The sequence below is a fragment of the Zootoca vivipara genome, chromosome 4 (assembly GCF_963506605.1).
Source record: "Zootoca vivipara chromosome 4, rZooViv1.1, whole genome shotgun sequence".
Classification (NCBI taxonomy): Eukaryota; Metazoa; Chordata; class Lepidosauria; order Squamata; family Lacertidae; genus Zootoca; species Zootoca vivipara.
In genome coordinates this window covers 97688054-97708068 of record NC_083279.1, presented here as the reverse complement: position 1 = coordinate 97708068, position 20015 = coordinate 97688054, and the positions used below count along the sequence as shown (strand labels likewise).

At 47.4% G+C, this 20015-nt stretch overlaps 1 protein-coding gene across 1 annotated transcript; it reads right to left on the bottom strand.

Annotated features, from left to right (window-relative positions):
* Window positions 1-1964: 1964 nt before the first annotated feature.
* On the bottom strand, window positions 1965-15154 carry KCNE3 (potassium voltage-gated channel subfamily E regulatory subunit 3; the record flags this gene model as incomplete). Its single annotated transcript, XM_060274013.1, has 4 exons — window positions 1965-4896; window positions 5301-5367; window positions 12872-12966; window positions 15012-15154. Coding segments are annotated over 4 exons (618 nt in total), but the record flags the coding sequence as incomplete, so codon positions are not given.
* Between the last annotated feature and the right edge of the window lie 4861 nt (window positions 15155-20015).

The following is a 20015-nucleotide window of genomic DNA, read 5'->3' as shown; positions in this document are numbered from 1 at the left end:
AGTTCAGTGCCACCTGGAAGGTTGCAAGTTTTTCCCTGGTATTCTCTCTGTAGGACAAACCCCTCTTGCATATTGGTGCTTCAGATGTGATTTCCTAGATTCATAGAAACATAGAGCTGTAGATTAGGAAGGTACCCCCAAGGGTCATCTAGTCCAACCCCCTGCAATGTGGGAATCGCAGCTAAAGCATCCATGATAGATGGCCATCCAACCTCTGCTTAAAAACTCCCCGTGGAGGAGAGTCCACTAAGGGAGTCTGTTCCGCTGTTGAACAGCTCTTACTGTCAGATAGTTCTTCCTGTGTTTAGTCAGAATCTCCTTTCTTGTAACTCGAGGCCATGGGTTCGAGTCCTGCCCTCCAGAGCAGCAGAAAAAAACAAGCCTGCTCCATCTTCCATGGGACAGCCCTTCAGATATTTGAAGATGGCTCTCCTATCTCCTCTCAGTCTCCTCTTTCCCAGGCTAAACACACCCAGCTCCTTCAACCATTCCTCATCAGGCTTGGTTTCCAGACCCTTGATCATCTTGGTCACCTTCCTCTGCCCACCTTCCAGCTTGTCAACATCCTTCTTAAATTGTGGTGCCCAAAACTGGACACAGTATTCCAGGCAGGGGCGTTTTACCCATAAAAGCTAGTGGCGCGGGGCGCCAAGTTCTGGAGGGCGCCAGGGAAGAGGCGGAGGCTGGACGCGGCGCCTCCCGGCATCAGCAAGCCGCCCTCGTCCGGAGCCTCCGTCTGCCGTGGCCACCGCAGCATGAAGTGACCTTCTGGGAGGTGCCGCATCCAGCCCATAGCTGCCAAGTCCAGGTCGTAAAGATCCGGGATCGGCAGCGCGCGCATGACCGGAAGTTGTGTGACGCAGGTTCCGGTGGCGCTTCGCCCTTCTATGGGCATCAGAAAATGGCGGCGCCAGCGCCGGAAGTCGCTTCCGCGCATGACCGGAAACACGTAAAAGCGACTTCCGGCGCCGGCGCTGCCATTTTCTGATGCCCATAGAAGGGCGAAGCGCCGCCGGAAGTCGCGTCACGCAACTTCCGGTCATGCGCGGAAGCGACTTCCGGCGCCGGCGGCGCCATTTTCTGGTGCCCATAGAATGGCAAAGCGGCACCAGAAAAATGGCCGCCGGGAAGAAGCGAATTTAAGGGAGAATGCCGGGATTTATCGCCAAATGGGATACCGCCGGGAAACAGTAAGAAAAAAGGGGTTTTCTCGGCGGATACGGGATACTTGGCAGCTATGATCCAGCCTCTGCCTCTTCCCCACCAGAGCCGCCTTCCAGCCGCTGCCCCGGGGGGGACGGGACGCTGGAGAGAGCTTTGCACCATGGCGCTGGATAGGCTTAAGACGGCCCTGATTCCAGGTGTGGTCTGACCAAGGCAGAATAGAGTGGGATTATTACTTCCCTTGATCTGGACACTTGACTTCTGTTGATGCAGCCTAGAATAGTGTTAGCTTTTTTTGCTGCTGCATCACACTGTTGGCTCATGTTAAGCTTGTGTTCTACTAAGTCTTCCTCTATCCTTTCAAGATGTATTACGGTCAGGCCAGTTGCCCACCTTCCCTGTATTCAGGCTCCCAAGACCTTCTGCTTCCTCCCCCCACGCCCCAGCACAGATCAGCAACCACAAGAGGGTATTCTGTCCTCTCTCTCTCTCTCTCTCTCTCTTTCACCAGGAGCTTTCTGGCTGCAGGAGGACAGAGCCAGCGGTGGCTGCAGGAGAAGCCTCAGTCGAAGGATGCAGATGAGAAACCCAAAATGTGGTGGATGCAAGCCAACCGTTCTTGCTTGCTGAAGAACCCTTACCGCAAGGGCCTTCACACTACAGTACTTGCAAAATGCAGCTTCCTACATTAAGATAGGATTTCCAAGCAATATATAGCAATGTTCTCATGTACTGTATATATATTTATATGCACATATGCCTTGAGGACTTTAAGCCAGTAAATTTGTGTTTTCTGATTTATTTTTTAAAGTTGGTTTTTTGTTTTGTTTTTACAAAAGTGGAATAGATTTCTCTGTGTGTGTACCTAACTGACTCTCGGGACCTCTTTGTTGAAGTCTGTGTGTGCCTCCAGATTTGCCACTATCTTGCAGGATAATAATAATAATAATAATAATAATAATAATAATAATAATAATAATAATTTCAAGTGCATGCCAGAAATGTAGGCTTGTGCAATGAAAGTGGATTAAAGCGCTCTATTGTCCTAGTGCAAGAAATCCCCTTTTTTTATTTAAAAAATAGATATTATTCGGTTGAGTAAGTACACTAGAGAAAAGTGTGGGATTAATGGGGAAACGTATACAAACAAATTGGGGTGAATTGTAGGATAGATTTTCATCCATTTGGGTCGTCTAATCAGAGCCCCTTGCAATCACACATGCTGCGTGTGATTTCTGCAAAGTTTTGATGTCCTCGTGGGCTTAGGAGTTCTTGCTGGCCTTGTCCTTGGAAGGGCCAAGTTCAAATTCCAAAGTTGCGTAGGTTTTCTTTTTAAAAATCCATAGGATCAAGTTAAATACGGCAGCATTAAGTATATAGGTGTGGGGTGCCTGCTATCACATTGGAGACATCCCTGAGCCTACAGGAAGCAGGAACAAACCAATCTGATCAGCCTTTGTCCAAGCTGGTAGCTTCTAGGCATTTCGGACTACAACTCCCAGCAGTGCCAGCTTCACAGAAATCTCCCGTTCTGAACAGGGACTTGCACCAAATCTAAATCCAGCACCACAGCCAATGCAAGGCAGGACACAATCCTTTTCAATGTTGTTGTTGTTGTTGTTTAGTCGTTTAGTCGTGTCCGACTCTTCGTGACCCCATGGACCAGAGCATGCCAGGCACTCCTGTCTTCCACTGCCTCCCGCAGTTTGGTCAAACTCATGTTCGTAGCTTCGAGAACACTGTCCAACCATCTCGTCCTCTGTCGTCCCCTTCTCCTTGTGCCCTCCATTTTTCCCAACATCAGGGTCTTTTCCAGGGAGTCTTCTCTTCTCATGAGGTAACCAAAGTATTGGAGCCTCAGCTTCGCGATCTGTCCTTCCAGTGAGCCCATTTCAATGTATTCACCCAACATTTAGTTTTAAGTCTCTATCCTAACTTTCTGCCAAGCTTAGCCCACCTTCCAGGGTTGTTGTTTTGTTTTCGTGGGTTTTTTTTTTGGAAAACCGAACAAATCAGAGGCTGCCACCCACGTTTAAATCTCAGCACGATATAGGAAAGAAAAACAAATCCGTTAAGCATGCGTGCGGTTTAAGAGCGGATTTCGCAAGCTGACTGAGTAAACACATTTCACCGTGTGGCGGAGGGTAGGGAGGAGAAAGAATGACGTAATCGGGCTGGGAAGAACAAATCCTTTATCCTATTGTGGGATTATATTGCCCCATGAAAATGATCTGTTTCTAGCAATGCAGGAAGTGTTTGAAGAAGTGATGAAACCACCAAGGAAGGGGAGAATTTTTTTTGGGGGGGGGGCAGGCAGTCCAAGAGGAAAGACACAATATCTGATGCCCAATATCCTGTTGGCATAGAAGTTATGTTTTATCAAGTCCGCTTTCAAGGGAAACAAAAGGAGAATTCATGGGCTTTGCCTTGACTGCCACTGGGGTGAATTTGCCTTGGCTGTTTCCCAGAACAGATAAATCAGGTACCCTAAGCTAATTCACCAGCGGCTTTATAAAAAAAAAAAATACTGAACTTGATAAACATGTAGGACCAAAGCACATGTGATATTGGCTGAATCAGGTATCCTAGACCCTGTCCAATCCTCTTTTGAGACCTCCACTGGATTCTCAACCTTAAGCACCAGAACATCTTCCATCGCTCCTGAACGCTAGTAGTTTATTTCATTCCCAGGGTGGGAGACTGATCTGTTTATTGTGTACTGCGGGCGGGGAAGGAGGAATCAATCAATCAATCAATCAATCAATCAATCAAACAAACAAACAAACGTGTGTGTGTGTGTGTGTGTGTGTGTGTGTGTGTGTGTGTGTGTGTATTCCCCTTGATAATCTGTAATTTGAAGGCACCCCCACCAATCCAAATTACTTTGAAAACAGTGTTTCCTCTCCCTGCATCTTAGATTTCCATTCATCAGCACACAAGGTGTGCCTCAGTTCCAGAAGGGGGGATATAACTGGAACCAGGAAAAGCAGGATTCATCAACCTGGCGCCTGGACTACAACTCCCATCAGCCACAGCCAGCAGGGCCATGCTGGTAGGATGGCCCCTACTGGTTAGAAAAGGTATTGCCCCATTGACATATCACCTGTAGCTGCACCACTGACTTTAGGGAGACTTACTCCCAGGTAAGTGAGAATAGGTTTGGAGCTGAAGGCTTTGGATCTCGGCGAAATTTAGAACGCAGCTCATGTGGCAGAACCTTTTTCTAACCAGTAGGGGGTCGTTTGCAGCCTAGCGTGGCCCTGGATGATGGGAGTTGTAGTCCAACACATCTGGAAGGTGCCAGGTTGGCGAATAAAAGGCAATAAAAGGCGTGTCTTCTTCTTGCAAAGGATGCACCAAGGATCTCTGCCCTGCGGCATCTCAAGTCCTTTCTCCCTTGGCCCTCCTCTTCCTCCTCCTCATATCATGGACACCCGATTCTTGATGTAAACATGATAGGGGTCGCTCTGCTTGTCCACTTCCTTGCGGGATCTGGTGTAGCCGAGGATCAGGCCCCCAACCGTCACGGCAAAGAGGATCATCACGAAGAGGATATAGACGTACGAGTAGCTGTTGTCCTCCTCTTCCTCGACGGGCTTTGCATCTTGGGGGCAAACATGGGAGAGAGTCTGGTTCAGGGCCTCCATCATCGAGTCCAGCTTCTGAAGCCAGGTCTCCGTCAGGTTTCCCAACGCGGAGGCCATCGTCCGATCCCAGGGGGTGCCGTTGCTGCTGCGGGGGATTGCAAAAAAAAAAAAAAATAGAAACAGGAACCGTTTCAGAACAAGCAGACCTCCGAAAGAACATGGGGTGGCCTCATTCACACTCAGAGCCAGCCCAATATATTATGCTGCCCCAGGAAGCACAGGAAATAAGAGCGTAGGCACACTCAGGCACACAGATGTTGTTGTTGTTGTTGTTGATAATAATAATAATAATAATAATAATAATAATAATAAATAATACAGTGGAACCTTGGTTCTCGAACTTAATCCATTCCGGAAGTCCGTTCGACTCCCGAAACATTTGAAAACCAAGGCGCAGCTTCTGATTGGTACAGGCACTCCAGAAACAATAGCCAACAGCTGCATCGGACATTTGGCTTCCGAAAAAAGTTCAAACACTGGAATACTTACTTCTGGGTTTTCGGCGTTCGGGAGCCGATTTGTTCGTCAACTAAGCCGCTTGAGAACCAAGGTTCCACTGTAATAATAGTAAATTATCATTATCATTTCAGTTTGTATACTGCCCTTTTTCAGATTATCCCAAAGCGGCGTACAACATTAAAAGCACATTACAGAACACCAATGATGAAAACATAATAAAAAGCATAAAGTTGGTTCATATACTTCAGTACTGACTACACGGGCTGGCAGCAGCTCTGCAAGATTTCAAGGGGTCTCTCCCAGCCCTACGTGGCGATGCCATTGGGGATTGAATTTGGGACCTCCTGCTTGCAAGGCAAGCACTCTACCATGGAGCTATTGCACCACCCTCTCCAGTGGTCCATTAAGCTCAGTATTGCCTACACGGACTGGCAGTGGCTCTCCAAGGTTTTTGGTAGCCTTACCTGGAGATTTCAGGGCTTGAACCTGGGGCACGCAAAGCACCTGCCCTATCACGGAGCTACTGTCCCACCCTCTCCATTGCTCTAATTACCAATTATCTTTGGAGGTCTTTAAGCAGAGGCTTGACAGCCATCTGACAAGAATGCCTTGATGGTGTTTCCTGCTTGGCAGGGGGTTGGACTGGATGGCCCTTGTGGTCTCTTCCAACTCTATGATTCTATGATTCTACCTCAGTAGGGCCTGCACTGGCTTGCAGCAGCTCCCCAGGATTTCAAGCAGGAGTCTCTCCTACCGTTGGGGACCGACCCTGCGTTCAAAGCAAGTGCATTGCGGCAGAGCTACACCGTTTCCTGGTTTAAAAAGTAGACCAGGGATAGGGAACCGGTGGAATTTTGCAGGTGAATGCAGAGACATTATTACCCAGTGCTGGAGAGTTACTCATTCACTTCAGGATCCCAGCTTCAGAAGCCAGCGATTTAGTAAACAGACCATAACCATCTCCTTATCTTGACCCTTAAGAAGTTCGCTGGAGAGATTATCACGCCCAAGATACCGCTCTAAAGAACTACTGCAATTCAAAACACATTAGCAGCCTGGGAGGTCATCAGAACATTGTGATGGAAACCAGAGCGCACAGAAATGCCATTTATCTTCCTGCCACAGCAGTACGGTACCTAGTTATCTACTTGCACTGACAAGCTTTTGAACTGCTAGGTTGGAAGGAGCTGGGACAGAGCAACGGGAGCTCACTCTGTCGCGGGGATTCGAACCGCCAACCTTCTAATCGGCAAGTCCAAGAGGCTCAGTGGTTTAGGCCACAGCGCCACCCACATATCGCCATGGGCTTTAAAGGTAAAGGGCCCCTGACAGTTATGTCCAGTCGCAGGGAGTCCGGCGCTCATCTCGTTTTACAGGCTGAGGGAGCCGACGTTTGTCCGCTTCCGCAGACAGCTTCCGGGTCATGTGGCCAGCATGACTAAGCTGCTTCTGGCGAAACCAGAGCAGCGCACGGAAATGCCGTTTACCTTCCTGCCGCAGTGGTACCTATTCATCTACTTGCACTGGTGTGCTTTTGCACTGCTAGGTGGGCAGAAACTGAGACCGAGCAATGGGAGCTTATCCCGTCGAACCGCCAACTTTCTGATCGGCAAGCCCAAGAGGCTCAGTGGATTAGAACACAGCGCCACCCGCATCCCTAAGGGGTTTACTTAAGGGCTTAGTATACTAATAGTAGCACCTTGAACCTGAAAAGGCTCTTGAGAGTCGTGTCTGGGAAGGACTCCTAGCTCCTCAGTCCCTCGCTCTTCTTGAAGTCCCCACATACAATGTCCTGGGTTTCTTGATTGAAAATGCCTCAATCTTCCCTGATCTGTTCAACATCTGTACAAACCCAATTCTGCTTTGCTGCAACAGAAGCCCTGTTGTGCCGGGTTGGCTTCTACAAACCCTTCAGCTTCTATGCCGCCAGCTGACCTTCAGCTGATCTCCCACAACCGTTGCAAATAAAGGTAATTCCCAGAAGCCCCCACCCAGCACTTAATTCCTAGCACAGCTTTTCACCAACCCACCCTCTGGACAATCTGAACTCCAATTTCCATCCACCGCAGCTAAATAGTCTTCAAATATCTCCCTATCCTCCTCTCTTGTCTGACTCTCCATCTAAAATAAAGCCTAAGAACACGTAACTATTTTTTGCACACACTCACTCGTCCTTTGCTAACTTTCTCTCTCCTCCTTCCCTTTCTCTCCACCACTATCAATTTTTTTTATTGTAATGCCCTTGGGGGCAGGGACCTAATTTTTCAGCTCTGTAGGTGACCTACACATTTAGGATAGTACCAAAGCTGATTTGCAGAGATAATTTTTTAACGAACAATTATTGGGTTTCAAGATTTCATCCCCTGCACAATGAGGGCTAGAAACTTTGTATTATTATTATTATTACAGTGGGACCTTGATTCTCAAACGCCGAAACCCCGGAAGTGAGCGTTCCGGTTTTAGAACGTTTTTCGGAAGCCAAACATCAGATGCGGCTGTTGGCTATTGTTTCCGGGGCTCCTGCACCAATCAGAAGCTGTGCCTTGGTTTTCGAACATTTCGGAAGTCAAACGGACTTCCGGAACGGATTAAATTTGGGGTTTTGTTTTTGAGGCTTTCTCGGTTCATTTGTTTTTGTGACTGTGTGGAATCCAGTTCAGCTACTGATTGATTGATTGTGTGACTACGGAAATGGATAAAAGCCCCCCATCCAAACAATGACAGATCCGTGCAGATAAGGAAAAAAATTAATTTTATTTTTTATCATCTACAATACTGTCTTAATTATTTTATAGTACAGTACATTGATTATTGCTTTCATTTTATGGATCAATGGTCTCGTTAGATAGTGAAATCCATGTTAAATCGCTGTTTTAGGGGTTGTTTTTAAAAGTCTGGAATGGATTAATCCCTTTTGCATTCCTTTCTATGGGAAAGCGTGCCTTGGTTTTGGAACACTCTGGTTTTGGAACGGACTTCTGGAACGGATTAAGCCTGAGAACCAAGGTACCACCGTATTATTATTATTTTTAATGGAACAGGGGCACACTTCTGCAGAATGACAACACTTCTGTTAAGTAAGTGTAAAGCAGCTCTGCGGTGGACTAATTCCACCGCAGCTCTGCTTGCTCAAAGATTCTCAAGGGCTTTGCAAACATGAATGAATTATGCTCCATTGCCCTTCAGGAAAAGCAAACAATACCTAAATGTGTGGGAATTGTAAACTCAATCGAGAAAAAGCAATTTGCTACGAGGCTGTGCTCCTGTGATCCCTCTAGCATCATTATTTTCCTGCCCTGGGAGTTTTTTTTTTAAGTACCTTGCGAAGTTGGAAAACATTCAGACGGGAAACCGAAATGATCAAGGGGGGGGGGGGAAGAGTGCAACTCCCCAATGAAGAAAGTTTGCAACGTTTGCAGGGCTGCCACACGCCCGGCTTATCCCGGATATTACTGGGATTTCAAAGGCGGAATTGACGTCCGAGGGAAATTGACGAAAGACGGCGCTTTCTCCTGGATCTTAGGTGAGTCCATCGAAAAACAACTCCACAGTTTTCGGGGTGTCCCGGTTTTTACTTTTTGAAAGATGGCAACCTTAAGCCATTTGGAGGGGAAAGCGAAATAGAAGTTTATGAATCCATGGAATGGAGAAAGTGGAATGTGAATGTTTTTCTTCACTCTGCCCATAGTTAAGCAGAAGGGAGTGATGGCCACCAAATCTTATCGTGTCTCTTCTGACTCGCCATTTCTCTAAACTAAGAAGGCCCAAACATTGCAACCTTTCCTTGTAGGGGAGGAGTTCCATCGCCTTGATCATTTGCTTTGTCCTTTTCTGAACCTTCTCCAACTCGACAATATCCTTTCTGAGATGAGGCGACCAGAACGGTACACAGCACTCCAAACGCGGTCACACTACAGATGTGTACAATGGTATGATGATGTTGGCGGTACTATGATTCTGCATGATTCTATGATTCTATAATAGGATTCTATGATTAGCTGAGATTCCTGCGTTGCAGGGGGTTGGACTAGATGACCTTTGGGGGTCCGTCCCAACTCTGCAATTCCACTGATTACAGCTGACGTATTTGACTTCCTGGTCTTTTCTGTTTTGTAAAAGCCGCTATTGTTCAGAGAAGGGGAAAGACTGATAATACTGGATCCCTGGCCGCGAGCTCAGTGGTCAACCAAAAAACCGGGCTGTCCACAATTCCATTGTGCCTGCCTGGCTGAGCTTGCCAAGCTCCCTTTCTGCAAAAAATGAGGAATGCAAACAAGAAATCACTTCCTTGCTGGCTGTGGGCGCAGGAGAGAAACATGATCCAAGATCTTGCCTCCCAGGCACAATCAGACAGCCGTACCAACTACTGAGAGTCAGTATAGTATAGTGGACTAAGACCTGGGAGACCAGGGTTCGAATTCCCCACTCAGCTCACTGGGTGAGCTTGGGCCCAGGCACTTGCTCTCAGCCTAAACCTACCTCGCAGGATTCTTCTTGGGATTAAATGGAGAGGAGAAGAACCGTTTACGCCAGGCATAGGCAAACTCGGCCCCCCCGGATGTTTTGGGACTACAACTCCCATCATCCCTGACCACTGGTCCTGTAAGCTAGGGATGATGGGAGTTGTAGTCCCAAAACATCTGGAGGGCCGAGTTTGCCTATGCCTGGTTTACGCCACCTTGAGCTCTTTGGAGGAAATATGCAATAGGCAATAAATGAATAATAACAGTAAGTCCAATATCTGCAAAGGGCCAGAGGAGGATGACATTTCCAGGGCTGACTGGCTAGCCTGAAAAGGCTAATCTGCAGCCATGGGGGGTTGGGGGAGAGATATACAACAGTGTGTGAATCTGGGTTGGGGGGACAAATTCAATTTTGGTTGTATTTTCATGAGAAACCACCCTATTTTTGCTTCTTGAGTGAGTACACGATGTCTTTCAAAATCAGAACATCTCTGTATTTTGCACTATAGTTCTTACATCCTTCTGCGTAGGATGGATAGCTCAGTTGGTAGAGCATGGGGCTCTTAACCTCACGGCTGTGGGTTCGAGTCCCACATTGGGTGCAACATTCCTGCATTGCATGGGCTGGACTAAATAACCCTCGTGGTCCCTTCCAGCTCTAATTCTAAGATTCAACCGGCCGATTCAAACAACCCTGCAAACAGGGCCAGATTTAGGTTTGATGAGGCCCTAAGCTCCTGAAGGTAATGGGGCCCTTTATATGTCCAGCTGTCCTTTGCCAACAACAAATGGTCGCTGTTTTTTGTGCTGAATATATGCTATGTAGTAATTTTTGGACCTAATGGGTATCTCAAGCCATTTGCACATGTTGCCATGCAAGAAGTCCACGCAGAATGTAGGCACCCTATATATAGAAAGGAGCAAACCAGGGATATTTTAGGGAGCAGGCTAGCAGGCGGGGCCCATGACTTAGATCATAGGAGCCTACACAACACAAAACACGGTTGCTGTATGTAGGTTCTATTTTATTTGTTTTCTATCTTATATTTTGGAAATGTACACACAGTTTTTTTTAACTTTACATTTTTTGGGGGCCCCCAAGAGAGTGGGGCCATAAGCTATACAGTGGTACCTCGCAAGACAAATGCCTCACGCAACGAAAAACTCGCAAGACAAAAGCGTTTTGCGATTTTTTGGTGACTCGCAAGGCGAAATTTTCTATGGCCGCGCTTTCCGGGATTGTTTTTTTTTTTTGGCGCGGCAAACTGCGCTTCGCAAGACGAAATTACCGCAAGACGAAGCGGCTCGCGGAACGAATTACTTTCGTCTTGTGAGGCACCACTGTAGTTTGCTTATACGTAAATCCGGCGCGGCCTGCAAAGGATCCCTCCTTAGGTCGCACACCTATGGCGATGTTGAGACGTCTCCGGCGAAGCCCATTCATGTTTGAGGAGCAAGAGGGATCAGCGAGGCCTCTCTCACTCCACACCCTTCGGTATTTACACTGGGGAATTAGCTGCATATTTCCAGGACTGCTTGGGCTGTGTGCTTTTACAGATTTGCGCAAACAAAGTTCTCCAGTTTCATGACACCTGCAGCGGGTGTGTGTTACACTCAGAAGCCCAGCATTGCACATGAAAGCAACATCAGACACTGTATGGTTTGGCAGTGCAAAACAGCTCCGTCCGGTCCCCCCCCCCCCAAAAAAGGCAGAAAGGCAGCCAGATCCTAGAATGGGGCCACATCTAGACTGAGTGTAGGAAACCTTAAACCAGACATCCCCCAAACTTGGGCCCTCCAGATGTTTTGGACTACAATTCTCATCTTCCCCGACCACTGGTCCTGTTAGCTAGGGATCATGGGAGTTGTAGTCCAAAACATCTGGAGGGCCGCAGTTTGGGGGTGCCTGCCTTAAACCCTCCAGATATCGCTGAACTATAGTTCCCATTGTCTTGTTGTTGTTGTTTAGTGCAGTGTTTCCCAACCAGTGTGCCTCCAGATGTTTTGGGACTACAACTCCCATTATCCCTAGCTAGCAAGACCAGTGGTCAGGAATGATGGGAGTTGTAGTCCCAAAACATCTGGAGGCACACTGGTTGGGAAACACTGGTTTAGTGGACCAGAGCACACCAGGCACTCCTGTCTTCCACTGCCTCCCGCAGTTTGGTCAAACTCATGTTCGTAGCTTCAAGAACACTGTCCAACCATCTCGTCCTCTGTTGTCCCCTTCTCCTTGTGCCCTCCATCTTTCCCAACATCAGGGTCTTTTCCAGGGAGTCTTCTCTTCTCAAAGCATTGGAGCCTCAGCTTCAGGATCTGTCCTTCCAGTGAGCCTTTTATATGCCTGTTGTCTTTGTCCATGGAGTTTTCTTGGCAGGGATACTGGAGTGGCTTGCCAGTTCCTGCTCCAGGTGGATCACGTTTAGTCTTGCACCTTGGCTGTTCCTCAATAATATTTTTTATTAAATGATCTGTTTTACAATTTCAAATAAACATTGTACAAACTTTAAAATATCCAATGACTTCCCTTCTTCTCTTTCCATGGTTCATTTTACATACAGTATCTTACATCCCTGCGTATTCTAATATAACCATTCAAATCAATTTTTCACTATTACATCCATCAAGAATGATTTACTCTTAATGCTGCCAGCGTTTTCACCTGTACACAGCAATGTTCCATATAACGTTTTCCAATTTTCTTTAAACGTATGTTCTTCCCGCTCTCTTATTCTATATGTTAAATCTGCAAATTGTGCATATTCCTTCAATTTGAGTTGCCCATCCTCTTGAGTTGGGACGTCGCTCGCTTTCCATTTTGAGGGTAACAAAACACGGGCCAAAATTGTTGCATACATAAATAATCTTTTCTGACACCTGGGAATTTCAATCTGGGTTATCCCCAGCAGAAAGGACTCTAGTTGGTTTTTTTTTGGGGGGGGGGAGTAATTTTAAACATTTCTCCCAGTTCATTATAAATAATTTTCCAATACAGTTTTACCTTTTTACATGTCCCAATACTCTTTTACCTTTTTACATGTTTCAAAGGTAGCCTTCGAAGGCATCGTTCGGACTCTTCCCCCAGGCCAAATCTCTCACTAGTCCTGCCTCACAACCTCCTCACATGATTTCACTTACCTGGAAAGCGTTCTTGATCCGCGACGGTGCCTTTTGCTTGCCGGGATGGAAGATACAGAGATTTGTGTCGGTAGAAGCCTCTGCTTTTCGTGTACCTGGAATGCAAGGTTAAGAGTCACATCCATTGCTCCAGCCCCTTTTGCATTTGGCCACGCCCACTCCATGTGGGGCACCCCAGAAACTTGCCCACGGGGGAATGTGGCCCTCAGACTGGAAAGAAAAAGATTCCTCTCCCTGGGCGTACAGGAACCCTTTCCCCCCAATGCCAGTGTGGAACACAGAACGTAATAATAATTTGCTTTCTGAGCATGTGCAGAGTGCTTTTACCCCAAGAATCACGATCGGCCTGCACATACCTGGATTTGAGACGGGAATTCCCAGCAGGAGTTTCTTCTGCTACCAACCAACCTGCCTTTTTGTATTAGACATTTCATCAAGGGCCTTTCATACAATAATAATTCACACTTCTATATGGTTCCAGGCAGGGTGCCATTTGATCACAAAAGTCACCAAATGCAGTGGGGAAGGAAAAGAGCAGCTGGAACTCTAATCCACAAACAGATATGCACAGGGCCGGATTTAGGTTTGATGAGGCCCTAAGTCAGGGGTCAGCAAACTTTTTCAGCAGGGGGCCAGTCCACTGTCCCTCAGACCTTGGGGGGGGGGCGGACTATATTTTTTGGGGGGGAAATGAACGAATTCCTATGCCCCACAAATAACCCAGAGATGCATTTTAAATAAAAGCACACGTTCTACTCATGTAAAAACACCAGGCAGGCCCCATAGCCTAAGCTACTGAAGGTAACGGGGCCCTTTATATGTCCAGCTGTCCTTTGTCAACAACAAATTGCCGCTGTTTTTTGTGTTGAATATATGCCATATGGTAATTTATGGACCTAATAGGTATCTAAAGCCATTTGCACATAACAAATAGGAGCCTACACAACACAAAACACCATTGCTGTACTGTATGTAGGTTTTATTTTATTTGTTTTTTTATCTTATATTTTGGATATAATATATTTTGGCGTGCTATGGTCCATGGGGTCACGAAGAGTCGGACACGCTCTAACGACTAAACAACAACAACAACAATTTTGGAAATGTACATCCAGTGGTTTTTTTTCCCCCTTTAGATTTTTTGGGCCCCCAAGAGAGTGGGGCCCTAAGAGCTATAGCTTGTTTGGCTTATGTGTAAATCCTGCACTGGATATACACACCCAGACTTCATCGGAGGGTTTGCAGAACAGAAAAGGATGCACAGCCAATGAAAGGGTCAGAGCATAAGGCCCGGGGGCCGGATCCGGCCCAATCACCTTCTAAATCCGGCCTGCGGACGGTCTGGGAATCAGTGTGTTTTTACATGAGTAGAATGTGCCCTTTTATTTAAAATGCATCTCTGGGTTATTTGTGGGGCATAGGAATTCATTCATTCCCCCTCCCCCAAATATAGTCTAGCCCCCACAAGGTCTGAGGGACAGTGGACCCCTGCTGAAAAAGATTGCTGACCCCTGGTCCAAAGGCTGTTCATCAGGAAATAAGGATTTGTTTAAAGTTTTTCATATGTACTAAAACTCAGTCTAAGTTTATTATTATTATTATTATTATTATTATTATTATTATTATTATTATTATTATTATTGTTTAACCACATCAGTTAACAAGCATGGATGCATATGCTATAATGTTACCATTTCAGTTAAATAAATTGTTTAGTTACGAAGGAAACAGTTGCTTTTCTCCTTCCGATAAAGTACAGCGGAAAAGTTGTCCAAATATAAACAGTTAACTTATTAAACCTCACCATTATTTCATAATTATTAGTCTATGTACTGTATTTCTAACCGTATAACCAAACCAGTCACTGTAAAAACTACTCTGAAAATTTAGTATTCGGGAAAAGGAAACTTTCATCTGGTTGCAAATATTAAGATTATACCAGCAAGAAAGAGTCTTGTAAGAAAAGAAAGAAAGATTTAAATCAAGCCTTACTGACTAGTGATTGAAATCGATTGGGTTTGAATCCAACCCACCCTGCAAGAAAGCGATTTCACACGAGACACACAGTGGGTCGCGTGTCTCAGCCAGGGTTTATCCACAGGTGGGGGGAGCCAGACAGACGGTTGGGGCGATGACTCACCTCCACCTGCTGCTGCTGCTGCTGCTGTCCAGCGGCGCCGGCTCGCTCGCCTGCGGGATTCTGCAGCGGAGCGTCTCCCGGCAGCAGCAGCCGCCTTGGGCGAGGCGAGAGGCAAAGCCAGCCCTTGCCGTAACTCCCTCCCTCCCTCCCTCCTTGCCTTCCTCCCTTCCTCCCTCCTTGCCAGCCAGCCCAAGCCGAGGCCGCCACTTGATCCTGGAAAGGGGGGGGGGTGACACCCTTTCCTCGGCAGAAATCCAACAGGTGGGGCTTCACATGTTGAAGTTCTGCCTGCCGCGCGCTGCAGCCGAGAGCGCAGGAGAGATTTGCCACTTGCATGTGCATAGCTGCCAAGTTTTCCCTTTTCTCGCGAGGAAGCCTATTCAGCATAAGGGAAAATCCCTTTAAAAAAGGGATAACTTGGCAGCTATGTGCATGTGTTTTCAGGACCCCACAGAGCCCAGGGCACATGAAAAACAAAAGCAAATATTCACACTTACCTGGAGGTAAGCCCAGTGCTTAAAGGTAAAGGGGCCCCTGACCATCAGGTCCAGTCGTGTCCAACTCTGGGGTTGCGGCGCTCATCTCGCTCTATAGGCCGAGGGAGCCGGAGTTTGTCCGCAGACAGCTTCCGGGTCATGTGGCCAGCATGACAAAGCTGCTTCTGGCGAACCAGAGCAGCGCACGGAAACGCCGTTTACCTTCCCGCCAGAGTGATACCTATTTATCTACTTGCACTTTGATGTGCTTTCGAACTGCTAGGTGGGCAGGAGCAGGGACCGAGCAACGGGAGGTCACCCCATTGCAGGGATTCGAACCGCCGACCTGCTGATCAGCAAGCCCTAGGCTCTGGGGTTTAACCCACAGCCCCACCTGTATATGCATATGTATATATATATACACTAGTGGATTTTAGCCCGTTTAAAAACGGGCGCTAGAGGAAGCGGCCTGCCGGGACTGGCTTGGCGGTGGCGGGTCTTCCCGCCACCACCAAGCCAGTTCGCAGTGGGGGTTTTTCGCCGTTTGCCTTCCCCTGGGGGAGGCAAACGGCGAAAAACCCCGCCGCGCCGCAAATCGGCTCCGGGACTGGCTTGGCGGTGGCGGGTCTTCCCGCCACCGCCAAGCCAGTCCGCAGCGGGGGTTTTTCGCCGTTTGCCTTCCCCTGGGGGAGGCAAACGGCGAAAAACCCCGCCGCGCCGCAAATCGGCTCCGGGACTGGCTTGGCGGTGGCGGGTCTTCCCGCCACCGCCAAGCCAGTCCGCAGCGGGGGGTTTTCGCCGTTTGCCTTCCCCTGGGGGAGGCAAACAGCGAAAAACCCCGCCGCGCCGCAATTCGGCTCCGGGACTGGCTTGGCGGTGGCGGGATGTTCCCGCCACCGCCAAGCCAGTCCGCAGCGGGGGCTTTTCGCCGTTTGCCTTCCCCTGGGGGAGGCAAACAGCGAAAAACCCCGCCGCGCCGCAATTCGGCTCCGGGACTGGCTTGGCGGTGGCGGGAAAAAGGGGAGGAATTCCTCCCCTTCTTCCCGCCGCTGCCAAGCCAAAGCGGGCCTCCCTCCGCGCCCGCTGCCGCTTCGGCTTCCTCGGGTTCCCCGAGGAAGCGCCGTCCCATGCCGGAGGTGTGCGGCAAGGCTGCCGGGGGGGGGGAGCGCTTCTCTCCCCCGCCGCCTCACCGCGCACCTCCAGCATGAGACTGGGCTTCGGAGCGGCGGTTGGCGGAGCGGCAGTTGGCTGTTCCCTGTGTCCCGAGAGCACGGGTCCAATCCCTGTGTCCCTGGTTGTCCCTCCGTCCAATCCCTGTGTCTCTGGGGGACATGCGCAGTACCCCAGGGACACACGGGACATCTGGACGCAGGGACAACATGGAAATTATTATATAGGATATGTATATATATATATGAGTATGTATATATGTATATGTATGTATATATGTATATGTGTATATATACATATGTATATATATGAGTGGTACTCTGATTTTGACTCAAGAAAATCACCATTTTATACTTCAAATCGGGGGGGGGGGAAGTAGGTGGACAAAAGTACAAAGATTCACAAAAGGTTTAGGGGTATGTGCAGTGCCGGGTTTATGTATAAGCTAAACAAGCTATAGTTTGGGGGCCCCACTCTCTTGGTCGTTTAGTCGTGTCCGACTCTTCGTGATATAGGGATATAACTGCCTAAATTGTATAGAAGTATGTTTATGTATGCTTCTACAGCAGCGAGAATGCTACTTGCCCCCCAAAATGGAAAGAAGCAAAAGTCCAAGCCAAGGAAGGATGGATACAAAAACTTGTGGAATATGTAGGAATGGCGAAGCTTACTGGAAGAGTAAGAAATCAAGACTTTTCATAAAAGAATGGAAATGGTTTATTGGATATTTATTGCTATTTAACGCTTTTCCCACAGAGAAAGCCAGTATCCTCACTTTCAGATTTCAGCAATCGCTTGGAGACTTTTTATTTTTTACACCGACAAGACTATGCAGTTGTTTCTAAGTTTTCCCAAGTAGCCCGTCATTTTGATACATGTTCTGTGCTGTGTTTAATTCTTTTTCATAGAATCGTAGAGTTGGAAGGGACCCCCAAGGCTCATCTGGTCCAACCTCCTGCAGTGCAGATGTTGTTGTTGTTTAGTCGTTTAGTCGTGTCCGACTCTTCCTGACCCCATGGACCATAGCACGCCAGGCACTCCTGTCTTGCACTGCCTCCCGCAGTTTGGTCAGACTCATGTTGGTGGCTTTGAGACCATTGTCCAACCAGGTGAATCTCAGTTAAAAGCATCCGTGACAGGGGGGGAATTTTTGTTAAAACGTTCTTTTGTATTGCTGTGCCCCAACCTGCCGTTTGGGGAGAGAGCAACAGTGCCGGATTGACGTATAAGCCAAACAAGCTAGAGTTTAGGCCCCCACTCTCTGTCCCCCCCCCCAAAAAAATTTTTTTTAAGGAAAAAAGAACGTGGATGTACATTTCTAAAATATAAGATAAAAAACAAATAAAATAAAACCTACCTACAGCAACAGTGTTTTGTGTTGGGTAGGCTCCTACGATGTAATAACAGTATTAGTAATAATAATAATAATAATAATAATAATAATAATAATAATATTTATACCCTGCCCAGAAACACCGTTGTAAATAAGTAAAATAAAAAAATTCCTTCAGTAGCACCTTAAAGACCAACTAAGTTTTTATTTTGGGATGAGCTTTCGTGTGCATGCACACTTCTTCAGATACACTTGAAACAGAAGAGTCAAGTGTATCCGAAGAAGTGTGCATGCACACGAAAGCTCATACCAAAATAAAAACTTAGTTGGTCTTTAAGGTGCTACTGAAGGAATTTTTTTATTTTACTTCGACTCAGACCAACACGGTTACCTACCTGTAAATAAGTAAGATTCCTGCCATTTGCGATTTTGAGACAGTGCTGAAAATATCCCCCTGCAGCTCGGATGCTTTGCGTCCCAGAAACTAACAAGGGGGTGCGATATATTTTTTAAATGCCGTGAAGAAAGGCTTGGGGCAGGGGAGCACTAGGTGTGGAAAGGGTTCAAGCATCCCCACCTGCCAGCCCTCCCTGGTGGCAACCCCCCCACCCAGCATCACAACAATCTCTGACCCCCTGGTAATTGCGTAAGGCAAAGCACAGGACCAGGGGACCCGATTGTAGCGAGGGCAGTAGCTCAGTGGTAGAACATCTGCTTGGCATGCAGAAGGTCTTATGTTCAATCCCCAAAGGCATCTCCAGTTAGGGATGGGAGGGAACTCCCTGTCTGAAATCTAGCTGCTGCCAGTCAGTGTGAACGCTACTGAGCTATATGGACTGATGGCCTAACTTGGCGACCTTTTCAGGTTTGGATTATCATAAAAGATGCGGGAGGAATTGATTAATGATAGGACCCACGTAGGGGAGGAGAGAAGTCCAGGAGATTCCTTGGAATCTTGTTGTTGTTGTTATTATTATTATTATTATTATTATTATTATTATTATTATTATTATTATTATTTATGTTTGATATACCTCTGTAAAATTTTAAGTTGGAAAACCAAAGAAATAAATTTTAAAGAGAGAGAGAGAAGAAAGTGTACAGCACGTAGTTAATCTGTGGAACTCCCTGCTGCAGGAGGCGGTGATGAGCACCAACTTGCATGGCTTTAAAAGAGAGGATTGCTCCAGTGCCCGAATCCTTCTTGCTAGTTTCCCACAGAAAACTGTTCAGCCACTGTGAGATCAGGATGCTGGACTAGACGAGGCGTTGGCCTGATCCAGCAGGCTCTTCTGATGCTCTCCTACTTTGCAACGTGCTCCTGGTCTCACTCCTGTTTGCCACACAGCAGGGTCCACATCAGGCTTGCGCCGCAGTGGTGAGCATGGCGGTTGAGTTTCACCCCACCCAAAACGGGTGCTTGATTGACATTTGTGCAGACATGTCCTAAGCCACCGCCTCAGTCCTCTTTGTTTTTTTCCTCCTGCAAGGTGGCAGGGCTATATTACCGCCTGGATTTATGAGCTAAATGTGCATATTTCGGCTACATACCTGGGACGTCTTACGCAATTGTTGGGCATGTCCCAGCTGCACTGGAAGGTTCTGACCTCAACTTCCCTCTGAACAGGAGCAGCCCCCCCCCCTGTTCCTAGAAGCCATAAATGTGGCGCAATGGCAAGAATGGGTTATTTTGCAATGGATCAAAGGTCGAGAGAGTCCCGACCTTCACTAAGCAACAATAGTGGCGCATCTCCATCCTCAGAAACCATTAGTTCCGCTAGCTGAGAAAAATGGGGCTGATAAAATGCTGATAAATGAAAGCAATTTGAGGTTAAGTTTCACCGAAAGCAGGAACCCCTGCAAGCTGTTTGGTGGTGCCTAGCCAGATAGGAGACATATAGTCCAATCCCATGCATACAGTGGTAGATTTACGTATAAGCTAAACAAGCTATAGCTTAGAATCGTAGAGTTGGAAGAGACCACAAGGGCCATCCAGTCCAACCCCCTGCCAAGCAGGAAACACCA